The 15,610-nt window shown below is 34.3% G+C and overlaps 1 protein-coding gene across 2 annotated transcripts in view; it reads left to right on the forward strand.

Annotated features, from left to right (window-relative positions):
* TOX (thymocyte selection associated high mobility group box) overlaps positions 1-15,071 on the forward strand; it is a 164,773-nt gene extending 149,702 nt beyond the window's left edge. The window contains exons 7-9 of one of the 2 annotated variants that reach the window (XM_072411152.1): positions 3,465-3,851; positions 12,645-12,815; positions 13,891-15,071. In XM_072411152.1, coding sequence (XP_072267253.1) covers positions 3,465-3,851; positions 12,645-12,800 — 543 coding nt within the window. In that variant the 3' untranslated portion in view covers positions 12,801-12,815; positions 13,891-15,071. The remainder of the gene's footprint in view (positions 1-3,464; positions 3,852-12,644; positions 12,816-13,890) is intronic. The other variant, XM_072411151.1, reaches the window with a different exon arrangement.
* The last annotated feature ends 539 nt before the right edge of the window (positions 15,072-15,610 follow it).

Genomic DNA, 15,610 nt, shown 5'->3' on the forward strand with positions numbered 1-15,610 from the left:
TTTAGATGTGGCTATAATTAAAGTAATAATTTAGTCCTGGGTGGATGATAATTAGGGCATTTATTCTTGTTTATGCTCTTTTATCTGAATCTATGCGTCAAGATTCTGCCATTTAGACAATAGGACCAGCACTATGATGTGCAAATAAAGCATTAGCAATAAGGGAATTAGATTGCAGACTTACCTACAGCTTAAAGAGATCCTAGATCCTCACCCTACATTTTAACGGGAGTTTGAAAGGTTTGAAACATTTATGTTTAGGGTTTTCTATGATCTCTCACACCCCCAGGCTGGAGGTGATATTTTCTCTACTCCTGTATGTAGGACCTCCATATATATTTTTAAGGGAAGTCTACTAGGGGAATTGTGACACAGACATAAACCAAGCGTCAACATTTCCATCATTAGTCTTCTAGTTGATATTTATAAGGATTATACAAGGAATTCTCTCCCAAGAAGGAAATTTATTTATTTGTGTTTTTATTTATATGGTGTTGACATATATGACAGACCACACCCATGACCACTTTAGGTCCATTTTTGTCGAGCACCAGTTAAACTAGTATATCGTGATAAACACTTGGCCATAGAGATTGAAAACTGAGCCACATTTGAGGCATAACTGTTATTGCTGGACAAGGGATGATGGAGCACTTTATGCTGTGACACAGAAAACAATAAAAGAACTATTGCAGGCCAATCCATGTCCCAATCAACCTCAACCAATAAAAAAAGTTTGCAGCTGCCTGATCTAAAATTCACTGTATAGTTAGTTTAAGATTAAAAAGACATAACTGTTGTATAAATTAATCAAATTTTAATTAGGTCATTTAGTCGTATAGTTTTGATGACCACATTTTGCATAGTTCCTTGTGATCAGATTTATTTTATTTTACAAGTAAGCAAATTACAATGTGCGAGTTGCAAAGTAGTAAATAAAAGTCCACTAATTATGTTTCTTCAGCGACTTTCATTGTACACTCATTTAAAAATTATTTATTTTATAACCTTATATGCTGTTTGTATTTTCTATACAAATTTAGTTTGCAAAGTTAATTTGTGTTGTTGATAAGTTATCTTAATAATAGGGTAATAATAGCTTAGGTCTGGTGAGGCAAGTGCCGAACTACTAAAGATCCCTCAGCACACAGCAGATAATATGAACTCCTTGTATATTCTTTGACTCCTGCTTGGATTTCTGCATGCACATATTAATGGCTGTGGTCATGTCTGTGGACACTAATACCCAGATTTGGCCGATGTATTGTGTTCATGGCAAGGAGCACAACGTGTGCTTGCCAGTAATTGAAGCATGCATCTTAAGGTTCCAGTCTTTACTAGAAAAATTACAAATGGAGTATAAATGGTTGGTATTGTTTCCAGTAAAATAGCCATATTAAATTAGGGGAATGAGAATAAGTTGAAAAAAATATATAAACTACTGAAAGTAGAGATGTATTTAGAAAAATCAAATAAATTATTATTGTGGAGATAAGTATTATTTAAATTAAAGACGGTATTTCATTTTTTTTAACTGATCCAATGAATGTATGTTGTTCTACTCAGTGGATGTTTACATTGTGGAAATGTATGAAGAATTTTGTTTGATGAAACAATACTCTGAAGAAATAATATATATTCACTCCATAAATTGACCCAGTACAATGCATTCATTAATTGAAATTGTAATGTGCTGCCAGCCCCTTGGGGGGTTAGATGATCAATCAAAATTCCGGCCACTGAACATGCAATTTATCACACTAATGATCTTTTCACTAACCAGAACTAGCAGTTTACATTAAGTAAACACCATGACTTCAATGGATACTAGACATCAATCCATATAAATGTTTTATGGCAAATTGAACTGGTATAGTTTTTATAATTTGAAAGTTCAGTGAGCATTATATTTCTTGTAAAAAATGTAAAAAAAATGATTTACACCTTCCAGAGAATAAATACAGTTGATCCCAGTAATTGGAAAAATAGAGTTTAAAGTTAGGAATAAAGGTAACATTGAAGGAGTGATGAAAAGTCACCAGTGCTTTACTAAGAAAATGTTCTGCCTCATATGCTGGCCATCCTTATCCCTAACCCCATCACGAATAATTTCACTGTTAGGTGTCAAAGCATCTGCCTAAACATTATAAGGTTCTGGTCTTTGGCAATGGAAGGATAGGGTCAGAGTTCAATGTAAAAAGGGAGTAATTCTTATTCTTGACTCGACCAGTCCAGATCCTATGTATAATCTCGGCCTGGAATTCACTAAAAAAAACAAAAAAAATTGCGGAAAATTTTACTTCTACAACACAGATTCAGACAGAAATAATAGGATTTGCTTTTAGTAGTGTGGAGACTAGGAGACTAGAAGACTAGAAGACCTTTTGTCTTCTGCTTCAGTGTTTCAGTAGGGGGGATCCTGTATGACTACTTGAGCCAAGAAATGAGGGAAAATCTCCCCAAAGAGTAATGGGGATGATTTAGCAGATGACCACTCTATCCCAAAGGTCTACAGTTAGGTTTTAAGTGCTTGTGCCAAAGAGGTGCAGCCATCAGTAGAGAAGCCACAAAAATAAAAGCAGGAGAAAAGCAAGTAGGACGATTAGGAAAGAAGATGTAGAGAGAACATCTAAACTATGAGTTAGGATACCATACTTATTATTAAATATTACATTTTGCCCAGGCAGTTTGTTAAATGTGTTTGTGGACATAATGGTTGAATTATAATTACAAGGCAAATATAACAGTCCAAAATAACTTTACATTCTTTTGTTGATAAACATGTAATTGGGAACCACTGCCCCTTTTTTTTTGTTCCTGTTTCCATTTTACTCCCTTTAATAACTTCAATTTTAGTTGCTCTTCGTTTTATTTCCCAAACAAATGTGCGTTGAGTTTTATTTAATTTTGGTTACCTTCTTCAAAATATCACCTTCCAAGTAGGTGGTATTTAAAAGACTCAGTTGCTCCAACAACTCTTTGTCTAGATTCCATGTTACTGGTGTGACCAAAATGTACATTTTTTCCAGTCCAAACATTACTTGGCTATTACAAGGCCAAGAACAGTAAATGCTGATATCATCTGTTTTCATAATTGCCCTGATTTTCTATTCTAAAGCAAATGGCTCCAAGTAATGGTTTCTTTTATGATCACCATCTCTTTAATTTAAATACAACATGACATGCAGCAAAAATAAAATATCACTGGAAGCTTTTTAAGCAGTACTGTAAACCATAAAAATTCAGTCTTTGGCCACAAAAAGAATGTTCTTATTCCCCAGCCAGCAAGATGTGAAAATGATTAAGTCTTTATAGTTTACTACAAATATACTCAAAGTATTCAAAGTTGTATGTTCGTTGTCAAAATTGTACTAGAGTAGTGTTGCAAAATGATTTGCTTTCAACTTTGTAAAAAGATTAAAGTTTTTAAATACATTTCAGCAATTTATAATTTTCTTCAATAGAGTTACAGTGACCCTGTTGATAATAAGACATCACAGCCACCTCAGATGATGAATTCAAAGCCTCCAGTGTTCCATGGACCTGCACAGGCACACTCCACGCTGTATCTCGGTTCCCCTTATCACCAACAGTCAACAATGAACCCACATTTATCCAACATGCATCCTGGAATCAACAGGAACATAGCTCCCAAACCCAGCAACCAAATGCCAGTGACTGTTTCTCTAGCAAGCATGGCTGTTTCTCCCCCTCCATCTCTTCAAATGAGTCCACCTCTCCACCAGCATCTGCACATGCAGCAACACCAGTCAATGTCAATGCAGCAGTCAATTGGAAACCAGCTACAGATGCAAAGTCAGACAGCTTTGCATTCACCAGCGATGCAGCAGGTTAGTTCACTTTTCATTTCTTTTGAACTGTTTTGCTCCTAGAAAATCAACAATATAGGTCACATCATCGGAAAAGTATTTACTTGGAAAAGTAAAAAAATATAAATTGTGTTAGAAATGATGCCTGTCCCAAACTGAGAATATAAGTGGGTGATCAGTTGATACAGTTGCATAAAATAGGTAAAAGCTAAATTTCAGATGAGACATAGGGAGTAGCCAGAAAAATATTAGCTGTAAATACATTTTTGATGTCCATGCATGATTGATGTTTTTCAGGTGTGAATGGTTGAGTAACCATAGTACCCACCTATTACAAACTTGGGATGATATAGGGATCCAGAAATGCAAACAACTTCTGTGTAGCTATAAGCCATGTTTAACTATGTGGTGAAATGTCTTCCTGACCTCTCATATGGGCCCTGATTCATTAAAGCTCTCCAAGGCCGGAGAGAATACACTTTGTTCAGTGAAGCTGGGTGATCCAGCAAACCTGGAATGTATCCGGTGCAGGATTCAAGACATTTGCTAGCAAATGATTTTAAGAAATCCATTCCAGGTTTTCTGGATCACCCAGCTTCACTGAAGAAAGTGTTTTCTCTCCAGCTTTGGAGAGCTTTAGTAAATCAGGGCCATGACCTGCATAGTATTCCAAAGGAAAGTCATTGATTCGTGTACCCAAGCATGTTTAGCTCCATATACCATTTTGGACTTATGGCGAGATACTTGGGAATAGTTTCTTTTGATGTGTACTTTAGTTCTTGTTGGGTGATAATGGCCACTTATTTTTGTAAAGGACTAACCTTACAACTGAATAATATTGTTTCAGAAACTAAACAAGTGTTGTAGATAAATATGACATAGTGCCATATGTGTCATTGTATGGCACAGATGTGCTGCCCCCCATATGATCAGTAAATAGACCCAGAAGCTGGTAACACCTATTTAAGATCTGGTTCAACTGAACAATCTTCTGATCTAATAGGAACCCTGTAGAGAAGGCAACTACTAATAACATGTTGTAGCTGTACATGTATTATAGTGATTTCAGTAAGTCATTTACAGATGCCCTTGTACGCAAAAAGTTTGCCTTGCACATTCAGGAACATATAGGAATACCTCCAATTAGGCAAGTTTGTTCCATATCAAGAAAAAAATGTTTTGTTTATTTGTAATATATTAAAAATTTTGCATATATCACATTTTACCTGGAAAACCGAAGTTGTATGGTGAGAAACTAGACACACTTATCAAGCCCAACACCTCTTTTGTTTCTGCTACTGGAAAAATGAAGTCTCAGATAGCAAGAGTATGCATAGCCCGCTGGTCCAATGATCAGTTCTAGTTCTTGTCAAGGATTGATGAACATCCTCAAATGCCAGCCATATACCTTAATATCTTGTACATATTTGCACAATCCTGTTCATTCATAGCTGTTTATCCTCTCAAGTATGTATGGCTATGGTGCTGTGTTTATTTCTGGAGAAAGTGTATCTGAAAGCTTACTGTACATACTGTGAGGTATAAAATTGATAGCATTTTGAAAAATGTTGTGCCGTGACTTTTGCTTTCTTGTTGATTACAATCTTTATTTGCTGTGCCAGCAGCTTGTTATTTTAAATCTGACACCTAGAGCTGGAATCACATCTTAAGTGTGAATTGTACAAATATTTCTCTCTCTAGTAAACCATTTCCGTTATGTGATATTCATTTCCTTGTAGAATTGTATATTTGTTCATAAACTGTGTGCAATCTGGAAACAGTAAACTACAGAAGGAAAGTATGAAATTGTCAAGATGTATTATAAATAATAATGTAAAATGTACAAATTACCAGTTCTGTACAAAAAAAACAAAAATTTCTCCTTTTTATTGGATCTTCGGTGTATTGGTAGTGTTGTAATGTGATGATTTGGGGGTATTAAACATGTCTAGTTCCAGTTACTGTTTATTAGGATTTTCAATTTTTAACAGATTTTTGTGTCTATAAATAAGTAAATTGATAATATTATATATGACTGCATGACCAGCCAGCAAAGTCAGTATCTCTTATTTTTTATTTGGCCTGGTTGGTTATGTGTGTGATTGGCCTGTAATGCAGCTTATACAGCAGCCTAAAGTTGCGTTCCTTAGATGGGAGTTGGCTGGTTTTACATTCCCTGCCATTCTTCATTGAAGTAGCTACATATGCTCAGAGACATGGGAACATGGTAGGACTTTCTTTTTAACAGTGCAACAAACTATTCTATACAGCAGCCTATGGAAGTGTTCATCACAAAGGGTGTGGCAGGCTTTTCTGTCCCTGTTGTTCCCCAAAAGCTATATACGCACAATATATACGCGGGAATAAATGATAAATGTTATCCATACCATCATACTAAACCTCACAACACAGTCTGCTTTAAATATACTAATAAGTATTTAGTGGATTTAATACACATAGTACATGTGCAAGGGAATTAAATAAATAATAATAATACTCAAAAAATAGTATTTGACTCAACTCTTTAATGGTAAATTTGCTGGGAAGCAATACTTGGCCTCTAGGTAAATTTCAGTGATAAAACAAAAAGAATTTATTATTTTCTTTTGATAAATTGTAAACATATTTTTAGGTGTGCCGTGATAAGAAAGTGCACAGGTTTGAATAAAATTAGTAATAAGGTTTTGGTTTTATTATAAACATTGTGCTTTAAAGTGTAACTAAACCCAAAATTAAAAATCCAAATTCTAAAAGCAACCAGGTTGACAATAATATATATGCAAAAGGAAAGACAGAAAATCTGTTTATTGGGCAAAATGTGTATTTATGCATCTTCTCCAACTTCTCTATCTTCTCCAGTCTTGGAGAACTTTAATAAATAAGGCCTTATATTTCTTGATGAGTAGGGGAACTTGCAGAAATAGGCAGTGAGCAATTGTAAAATGCTTAATCTATTAACAGAAAACTAAACATCAGGAGATGTCCTATATCTGTATGATTAGATGCACGGCTACAAGCAAGCCCATCTACAAAATGAGTTTTTACATTTAAAAAGGTCTATTCAAAAGGTAATACTTATCATTTACCCCAAATAAACAATATTGTTTGTTCAATGTTGGCTTTAGTTGGGTTTGAAGACAATTTGCTTTGTCATTTTTTGATCCTTTGTTACCAAGTACCCCTAAACCTATGTAACCCAGCTTTTCAAAGACATGAGATGTACATTACCCAAGCTAGATGGTTCAGGTTAGACTGAATGACAATATTAGGTCCGTGGCAGACACCATCTGGCTGATCTCTCTATAGACAGCGTCAGTGGGCTTTTGTTTACATCAGAACTGCTTCTCTCCCCAAAGAAACTAGGGCAGTGCAAACACAGCTTTAACAGCAGGCCAGAACTAGGCCAATTGCAGGTCAAACAAATCTGTCAGATTTGTACAACTGAGGCCCCTGTGTTTAATGGCTCCTTGGGCATAAGAGACATGTCTAAAATCATATACAGTGATTCTAGGTACTGTCACTTCATTGGGTGTTGCCCATTTGACTTTATTTTAAAAGTGTTGTCAAGACATGGGGATTATAGAGTGTTTTAGGGGGGAACTTTCTAATTCTTTTTGGCCATTTTCACTGTAAACTTAAACTTAAATACATTTTATGAGGGTCAATTTATAAATGTTGTCACCGAAAATTCATGCAATGTTCAACAAAAATGTATAGCTTGTTTATTTTAAAATTAGTTTAAAAGATGTATGCATTATAAGTAAAAGTTTCACTACATACATTTTCTAACTAAATCCAATGCAAGAATTGTGTACATTTTGGGTGAAATGCTTTATAAATAGCCAGGCTAAAGATAGACAACTAGCTAAACAATATTTAAACTGGTTAAAGATTTCATTCTGTCGGAATTCATGTTTTCAATATAAAGAAAAAAAACCCCAAAAGAATCAAGACAAGTCTGTTTTACATGTTAGTGCTGAAATGAATTACGATAATTATGCCAAGCACACTTTAAAACAATTGCTAATTTCTCCAGTATCACAATGCAGAGTGGATAGAACATCTAATTGGACCTCCAAGCATCAGTTTGAAATGTTTTGAGGTTTTGATCATTATTAAATACAGCTGCGTAGACAACAAAGCTGACAAAGAATGAATACAAAGGTGACAAATGTTTGAGGCAAGATTAAAACACACTGTTTTGGGCTTGATTAACTAGAATTAACTTGTATAACACAAATCTTGCCAGTGTTCAAAGCAGTAGTTTATTATCATTGCTCTAGATGTGCTGGATAAAGTGTACTGTAAGGGGGCCAGTAAAACCCTTAATCTGTATAATAAAAATGGCTGTTCAGATTTATTAACCTCATTCACATTTACCTATTCAAGTATCCGTGGTAAAAAGGAGATCACAGAACCACTGACTAATATATATTTACCCATTTCAGTTTTTGTCAAAATCAAGTGAACTCAAACTCTTCCAGATCTACCCGATAACCTCAAAATCTTCCAATCTGATTATAGCTTAACAATGGGGGCCAAAATAATTTGCTGATTACCCTTAATAAAAGTTATGTCATCCAATCCATACCCTCAGCTTGTAACCTGCTACAGCCTGTGTGTCCATCAAGAGTGAATTATCTGTATCACTATGGATCTTAACTCACCGTTGGATAGTTGAGTAGTGGAGGTGTTGTCATGTCGCCCTTTTTACACATATATACAGTTTGTCCCGATGAAGATATAGTTTAATGAGAAAGATCAATATTGTTTTGTGGTCTACGATGCCCCCTGAGGAAGCAATGCTTGCGAAGTGCATCAAGAAATGAAAAATGGGACATGTTTTGTTAACATTTATATTGATATAATCAACTGATATCTCATGTATGCCTTTTAACGAATAATATAATATGTTTTTAAACGTGATATTGTGTAAAGATTAAAAAATTTGGTGCCTTAAATGTCCAATAAATCTGTAAAATAAACATTATGGATACCTGAGTCTTAACAGGCACCTTAATCTAGAACCAAGGTAGTCAAATTGTGAGGAAATGCTTTGCTTTTTCTTAGGTAAATATGCTAATATATTTTTTAACTCCTTGGTTTGTAGCATTTATTAAATCCCTGGTAGACATGCTATCCTAAAATGTTATAGGCCCACTATATTGTAATTATTTATTTTTATAAAATGAAATTGTTGAATGCTGTCCTTGACCAGCAGAGTTAAATCCACTTACAGAGGTTGAATTCTACACTAAACTAATGATAAAAGATATCACAAATACATCTATTTTTAGATAGATAGATATATAGATATACATCTATGTTTAAATGTACAACTTCCCTAATAATCTTGACTCCCTATATGCATAGCTTTGTAAATATGAGTTATTAATTTATCTTCGGGCTAAAAAATGGAAGTAAAGCTCTGCTATTCATATCTCTTAGAATGACCTTGACAAAGCACTGACACCTGCCGTAAATGTGCCTTATTACTTGACCTGAGGGCTTCTGTTTTTCTCTAACACATTTCCAACACTTTAACACTGCTATTACTGCCTTTAAGGCAATATACACAACTGTTTCATAAGGACTAAAAATAATCATCAGCTTCAACAGCAGATGATGAATATCATTTCAAATTTGTAAGCGTAAAAATCTGTAAGCACCAAAATAATTATTAGTATTAGTTTTAAGAGAAAAATAAGAAGAAATCTATGAAAATTAGAGCTTATTTGATCACTGTTGATTCCGTTAGTGGGAAAATGGTGTAATTTTTGAATATTAATATAGTATTTGACAAACATTTAAAATTAAATTACAATCTAAGATACTCGACTGATTTGTAAAATTGCTTTATCTTTTCTCAAACAGCCTGTGCTCTATCCCTGGTGCTCCAAATTGGTAAATGGGAGGGTTTTATCACAAGAAAAGCGTCAAAGGTTATTTTTTATGTCCATAGGGTTTTATATCTGGGATAAGTTTATTTCCCTAGTGGTTGAACCTGATGGATTTATGTCTTTTTTCCACCCGACTTTCTATGTAACCATGTAAAAAGGAAGAAGTGGGTAATATAGGCTGTTGGCTTTGTTTTGCCTGCAGATGGTTTTAAAAATACAAGATTTGTATTAGTAAAGTCTACTGAAAATTGTGTGTTCAGACAGTGAGGTTATGGTGTAGTTACTCTTTCCCCATGCCATTTCCTCGGGTGAGAGACAACATGTAGAAAAAACAACTATCCTTGGTGGAGGATAGTGATAATATCATGGCAAACTTAGCTATGTGTTTTCCCCTCCACCAATGACAGCTCAAAGTCACAGATGTTGATGCCATTTTGGTGACAGTGTCTTTGTCATCCACAGGGTGGTCATTGATGACACAAATTCCACGCACGCACCATCGCAACACTAGGCATCGCTCTTTGGCATCTGACATATATTGAGGGTATACATTTGACTGTTCATGTTTTGCAGGCAGTTTTAGAAAAAAAAGTTCTGACAAAATAAAGGATTAAAACTTTTTTTTTTTAAGTTTTAACATACATCTCTAAATGCTGTTCTTCCTCACTATTTCAAATTTAATTTACAAAACATAGAGAGACTTTTTATCTAAGACTGGATTAAGTTCCCTTTATATAATTTTATTGTACTAATTGTGTTAGTTTGAAATGTATTATTTACATATTTATTCTTGAGAGCCTGGAAAACACAATGCTGTGTAGACTTGTCAGGATAATTTACACAGAAAGTACAGAGTATTGTTCAAGGCTTATACCTAGCATAATTGCAATTTATCTGGAAGTTATTCTGGATATGACATATATTTACAAGCTTCCAAAAACATTTTTATTTCCTGAAATAAATATTTAACAGATTTAACAGATTCCCAATGTAACTATTACTAAAAGCAGGAATCACCCCCCCCCCCCCCCCCCCCCACACACACACACATACACAAAAAAAAAAAAGAAAGAAAGGAAAAATCACAAAAATGTATGGGTTTTGGTCAGAAGAGACAATGCTCCTGTTATTTGCTTACACTGTACACAATATGGAGCCTAGCAATATATAACTTACATCAGTGGCCTTGCATTAGCCACTGAGGACCGTTGTGGACCCAGGAGAGTCAGCAGCAAGATAGTGGCTTCAAGGGATTTAGCTTTGACAGGCTCCTGGACCTGTCATCGCCACAGGGAACTAACACAATGGTAAGTGTATTCCATCATTGGCAAGTATGCGCAGTTTACTTGGCAATTATGGCACAACAACACCCATACCAATGGAAATTTATTTTCAAAAGCTTAGCTTTAGTTGCTAAAAGCATACACATATATACATTGCATACATTAAGCTCCCCATTTGTAGTTGTGCATTAAATAATAAAATAATTCTGTTTTTAAGCTTTCTATGATGAATTAGGAAAGGCTTAGGTTCTTTAACAAAAGGTGCATGTGTCTCCAATGAACCTGTGTAATTATGTGTATTTGCATGCAGCAGCGTGGAAAATCATGAATGCATATTTGCCATTGCCAAAGCTGGTGTGTTTACACAGGTGAACTGTTACCCATCACAAAGCATAAACTATCACTCTTAACACTTACAGTCACCTTTAGTAAAAACTTCATGGCATATTGTTCCTTCAAGAATGCCAGGGCAAAGTAGATAACAAATGTTAGCTACTCCCACCACCACCCCCTTCCCAAGAAAAAAACATTTAATGTACATATGGCACTACTTGTTGGGCATACATACAGATACTGGAAAGAGTGATGTTTAGTAAACCATATTTGTCAGTAAATTAGCCATATGTATGCCTATATATCTGCTTATCTCCATGTGTGTGTGTATTGTAAATATTGTGAGAGTATGCATTGGCTGTTTGGGTTTGTTGGTGCATATTTGCATTGGTTTACACACATTTTTCTTAAATGAGACCCAAAAACTTGCATCGTGAGAAGTAAGAGTGAAGTACCAAAATGAGCTTTATATAATGTGCAAATATGGGTGGCATCACAAACAATATAATGAAACTGAAAATAAAATGTAAAAGTTGTTTATTTTTTATTTTTAATAGTAACACATAAAACAAAAACTGTAAACGAGGGTGTTTTTGTGGTCCTATTGAATAATTTAGAGTTATGATAAATATATTAAAGTTTCTGTAGGCTAATTTAGTAATTAAGTAAATAATTTCAACAGTAGAAATACATATTTAAAGTTAATGGTTATTTTGAAACTGCAGGCAAGCTATTCATTTTTTTCTTCTTCCATAGTGTGGAGTTTGATTATTATTTGTTACTCATTAATTCAAATAACTTGTATAGTGCTTTGCTTTTTTGTTAGTTGAAAAAGAAGTGTAAGTATAAAGGAAGCAGATGGTCCTTTTGTGATTGAATGAAGAAAAAGGGTTTTCAGAACAATGCATGAATAGGTGTAGCCTAATAAAACACTCAGCCACCTGCTGCCAATCTCTTTTCAAAAAGATTCTGTTGCATATTTTGAAAATTAACAAGCAATGTATCCTTGAGTTTTATGTGAAAAACACAGATTCAGAGGAATATATCTCCATTTGCTGTGTTGATTGTTTTGTCTCCTTTTCTTTAAACATTTTGTTTTTCTTCTATGCAAACCAGTTTATGTTCTATGCGAACTTTCCTTTCATACAGAGACATAATTGCTGTGCATTGTATATTTTGATGCCAATATATTGATAATAGGGAAAGTAAAATTACATTTAATTGAATCTTTTATGTCTTGAACATTATGTTGTGCACGGTGTATTCATTTTTTTTTTCCTTTGGTGCTTATTATACAGTATTTTTCCCCCTTTGCAGGGATTTACTCTTCAGTCAGAGTACCAGAATCTTATCAACCCAACATCTACAGCCGCCCAGGTTGTTACTCAAGCAATGGAGTATGTCCGCTCAGGATGCCGGAATCCTCCAGGACAGGCCATAGACTGGAACAATGACTACTGCAGTAGTGGGTGAGCAGGCTACCAGCACACTCTAGTGTTGTACTCTTGTTATGATTGTTTGACAACACCATAGTAAGAGGGATCATGTAGTACATGAAACATAGCTACTAATTGTAAAGCAACAAAGATATTTATATCGATGTACATATATTTTTAACTTGTTTTTTGGTAAACAAAAATCCAAACACACAAACAAAACCAAAAAATAATTTAGATACATATAAAGAAGAAATATAGACAGATAACCATATACACAAATGCTCGAGTATTTTCCTTTATTGAAAGAATTGACAAAGTAGGGAAATGGCTCCTACAAAACACAGATGGCAAAAAAAAAAAAATGTTTTTCAACCTCTTGCTGCTGCACTGGACTGTACTATCTCATCATCGTGGTGTTCTACTGAATCCACATCAAAGCAATCAGATACCATGCATTAACAAGTATCTGCAACACTTCAGGACGAAACCTTTCCACATCTACAAGATTTTTTTAACCTATACTAGGCAGTCAGCAACCTTACTTCAAATTCGTTCTAATTTCAGGCACATCACTATTACCTTTACATTCACACAAATTGGCTCTAATAAACTCTCCGGTATTTCATCAACATTTCTTATTTGGTCCAATAACACCCCTGAAGAAGCCCTATGGGCTAAACGCATCAGGATAATTGAGACCACTGACGTGGCTAACATTCAGCCTATTACATTACACCTGTTAAAGGAATATATTTGTTCGATCTCCAATTGAGTAATTTACTGTCTTGTGAACTGTCTGAAATAACCCTCAGGGTTTACAGACATGCAAATATGATTGTTACTTACATGTGTGATGTACACAGTTAATATTTGTATCTGATTGATTGCAATATTACCTATCCAACAAAAAAACCTACTGCTACCTCTCTTTTCTTCATTATTACTTTTGTTTATCCATATACCTACATTCCTTACATTAAATCATTGTGCATTTTATCATTTTTCAGATATAACATACAGTACCTAAAACCAATTGACACTTGCCGCTCTCCAGATGAAAGAGCTGCCCAACACTTGTATTGAATTTGTTTTTTGTTTTCTACAGGAACATGCAAAGAGACAAGGCACTGTACCTAACTTGAAAACACAAGCCAAGAAAATGAATTTTCTTTTAGAGGAAAAAATGCAGGGACAACCTTTGTCAAGGATTGCATTTCGTGGCCAAGGCAAATCTGCAGTTTATTAGAAAATTTCAAGTTGCTAAGCACTTAGGACATTTGCATTTGTGGGCCATCCACTCTGGGAAAAATAGTCTTGCTTCTCTTTTGAAACTTCTTTATGTAACATTACTTTCCCTTTACTGAAAGACGATTTGGACTTTTCAAATATATCGGTTTTGCTGTGAAGTGCTGAACTAGTAAGCTGCCTTAGCAACTGTCATCTTGACTAAAAACTCATGGAGATCACAATGATTTTCACAAAGGTCATTTATAAAAATCTACAAAAGACTTTCTTAAAGGCTTGATGTAGCACTCATAGCAAGAATGTACATAGCATGAGTGTCCCTTCTCCTAGAGTATAAAATGTGGATGTTATTGTTGCTAAATTACGAATCTTCAAATTCCTACATTCCAGGTGGTAAATTTGGGGGGAAATTATGGTTAGAATTGGCAAACATTCATATTTTTGCTTCTTTTTTATTGCTTGATATGTCTATATTTTCAAAAATATCTCAGAGAAAATTTCTTTTCCCAAGAAATGGAAAAATTGGCAAAATATACAGTGGGCTCTACTAAAAGCAAACACATTTATTTTGTACCACATTAAAATGGCTTTTTGTATCACTTCTTGTGTATTTGTTAGTAAATGTTATTATGTCCCTATATGTATAAAGACTGCCAAATGCTTACATGTTATTTTACTAGATGCAGAAACAGATTGGGAACCGCTAAATTATAACCTTGATATCTGGCGATGTGTTATTGTTTCTCCATACTGTGTCTGTATTTAATCTTTTTATTTTATTTTTGTTTTTCTGTTTTTATTTTTTTTTATTATTAAATGGAGCCTGTTGCGCCTATTTATGAAATAATAAATTTAGGTGTTTGTAAGTAATTTTCTTAGCTTTTTAAATATGTTTATTTGATGTTTTCACTTTTTTGCTGGAAAAGAAATTTATTGTTTCACAATCCATGTGAATACATTTCCTTTCTACTGTGACATGAAATGAAACCAAATTTGCGTTTTTAAACTACTATAAATAAAAGCGATCAACAACTTTCTTTTTATTTTTTTTTATATTTGTTTGAGTTGCAATGCATGATGAGTATAATGTATTCTGCTGCAAGTGACAACAGTATAGGGGATGTTTATATTTATACATATTGTATGTAAAATCATATAAGACCCTGAAAAGATAGGATCCTGCCTTGTTTCTCCATCAGGTTTTGGCAAGAGGTAGTGATAAATTGTTCTTATAAGGTCCTATGATCACACGTCAGATGTAGTGAAAGAACTCTGAGGCCAGGGGAAAATGCCGTACTTGCGATGTATTTAACGTGAATATGAAAGGTCTTTTGACAAATGGGAGAATTCCCTTAGGCCACATATCAGTCAGATTGTCTTTTTAAGTGAAAGGCAAATGTAGGAGATGCACAAACCAAATCTTTCAAAATAAATGCTAGGCCTTTCAAGTGCTCACAGATATTTGTATTACAGATGGCATAAAGTCAAAGGCATTTAAAGGAGACTTCCACCTAAAATGACCATAGTTTTTTGTCTTCTTTTATAACTTGCCTATGCCTTTATTTTGTAGTTTTATTCAG

The sequence above is a fragment of the Pyxicephalus adspersus genome, chromosome 5 (assembly GCF_032062135.1).
Source record: "Pyxicephalus adspersus chromosome 5, UCB_Pads_2.0, whole genome shotgun sequence".
Classification (NCBI taxonomy): domain Eukaryota; kingdom Metazoa; phylum Chordata; class Amphibia; order Anura; family Pyxicephalidae; genus Pyxicephalus; species Pyxicephalus adspersus.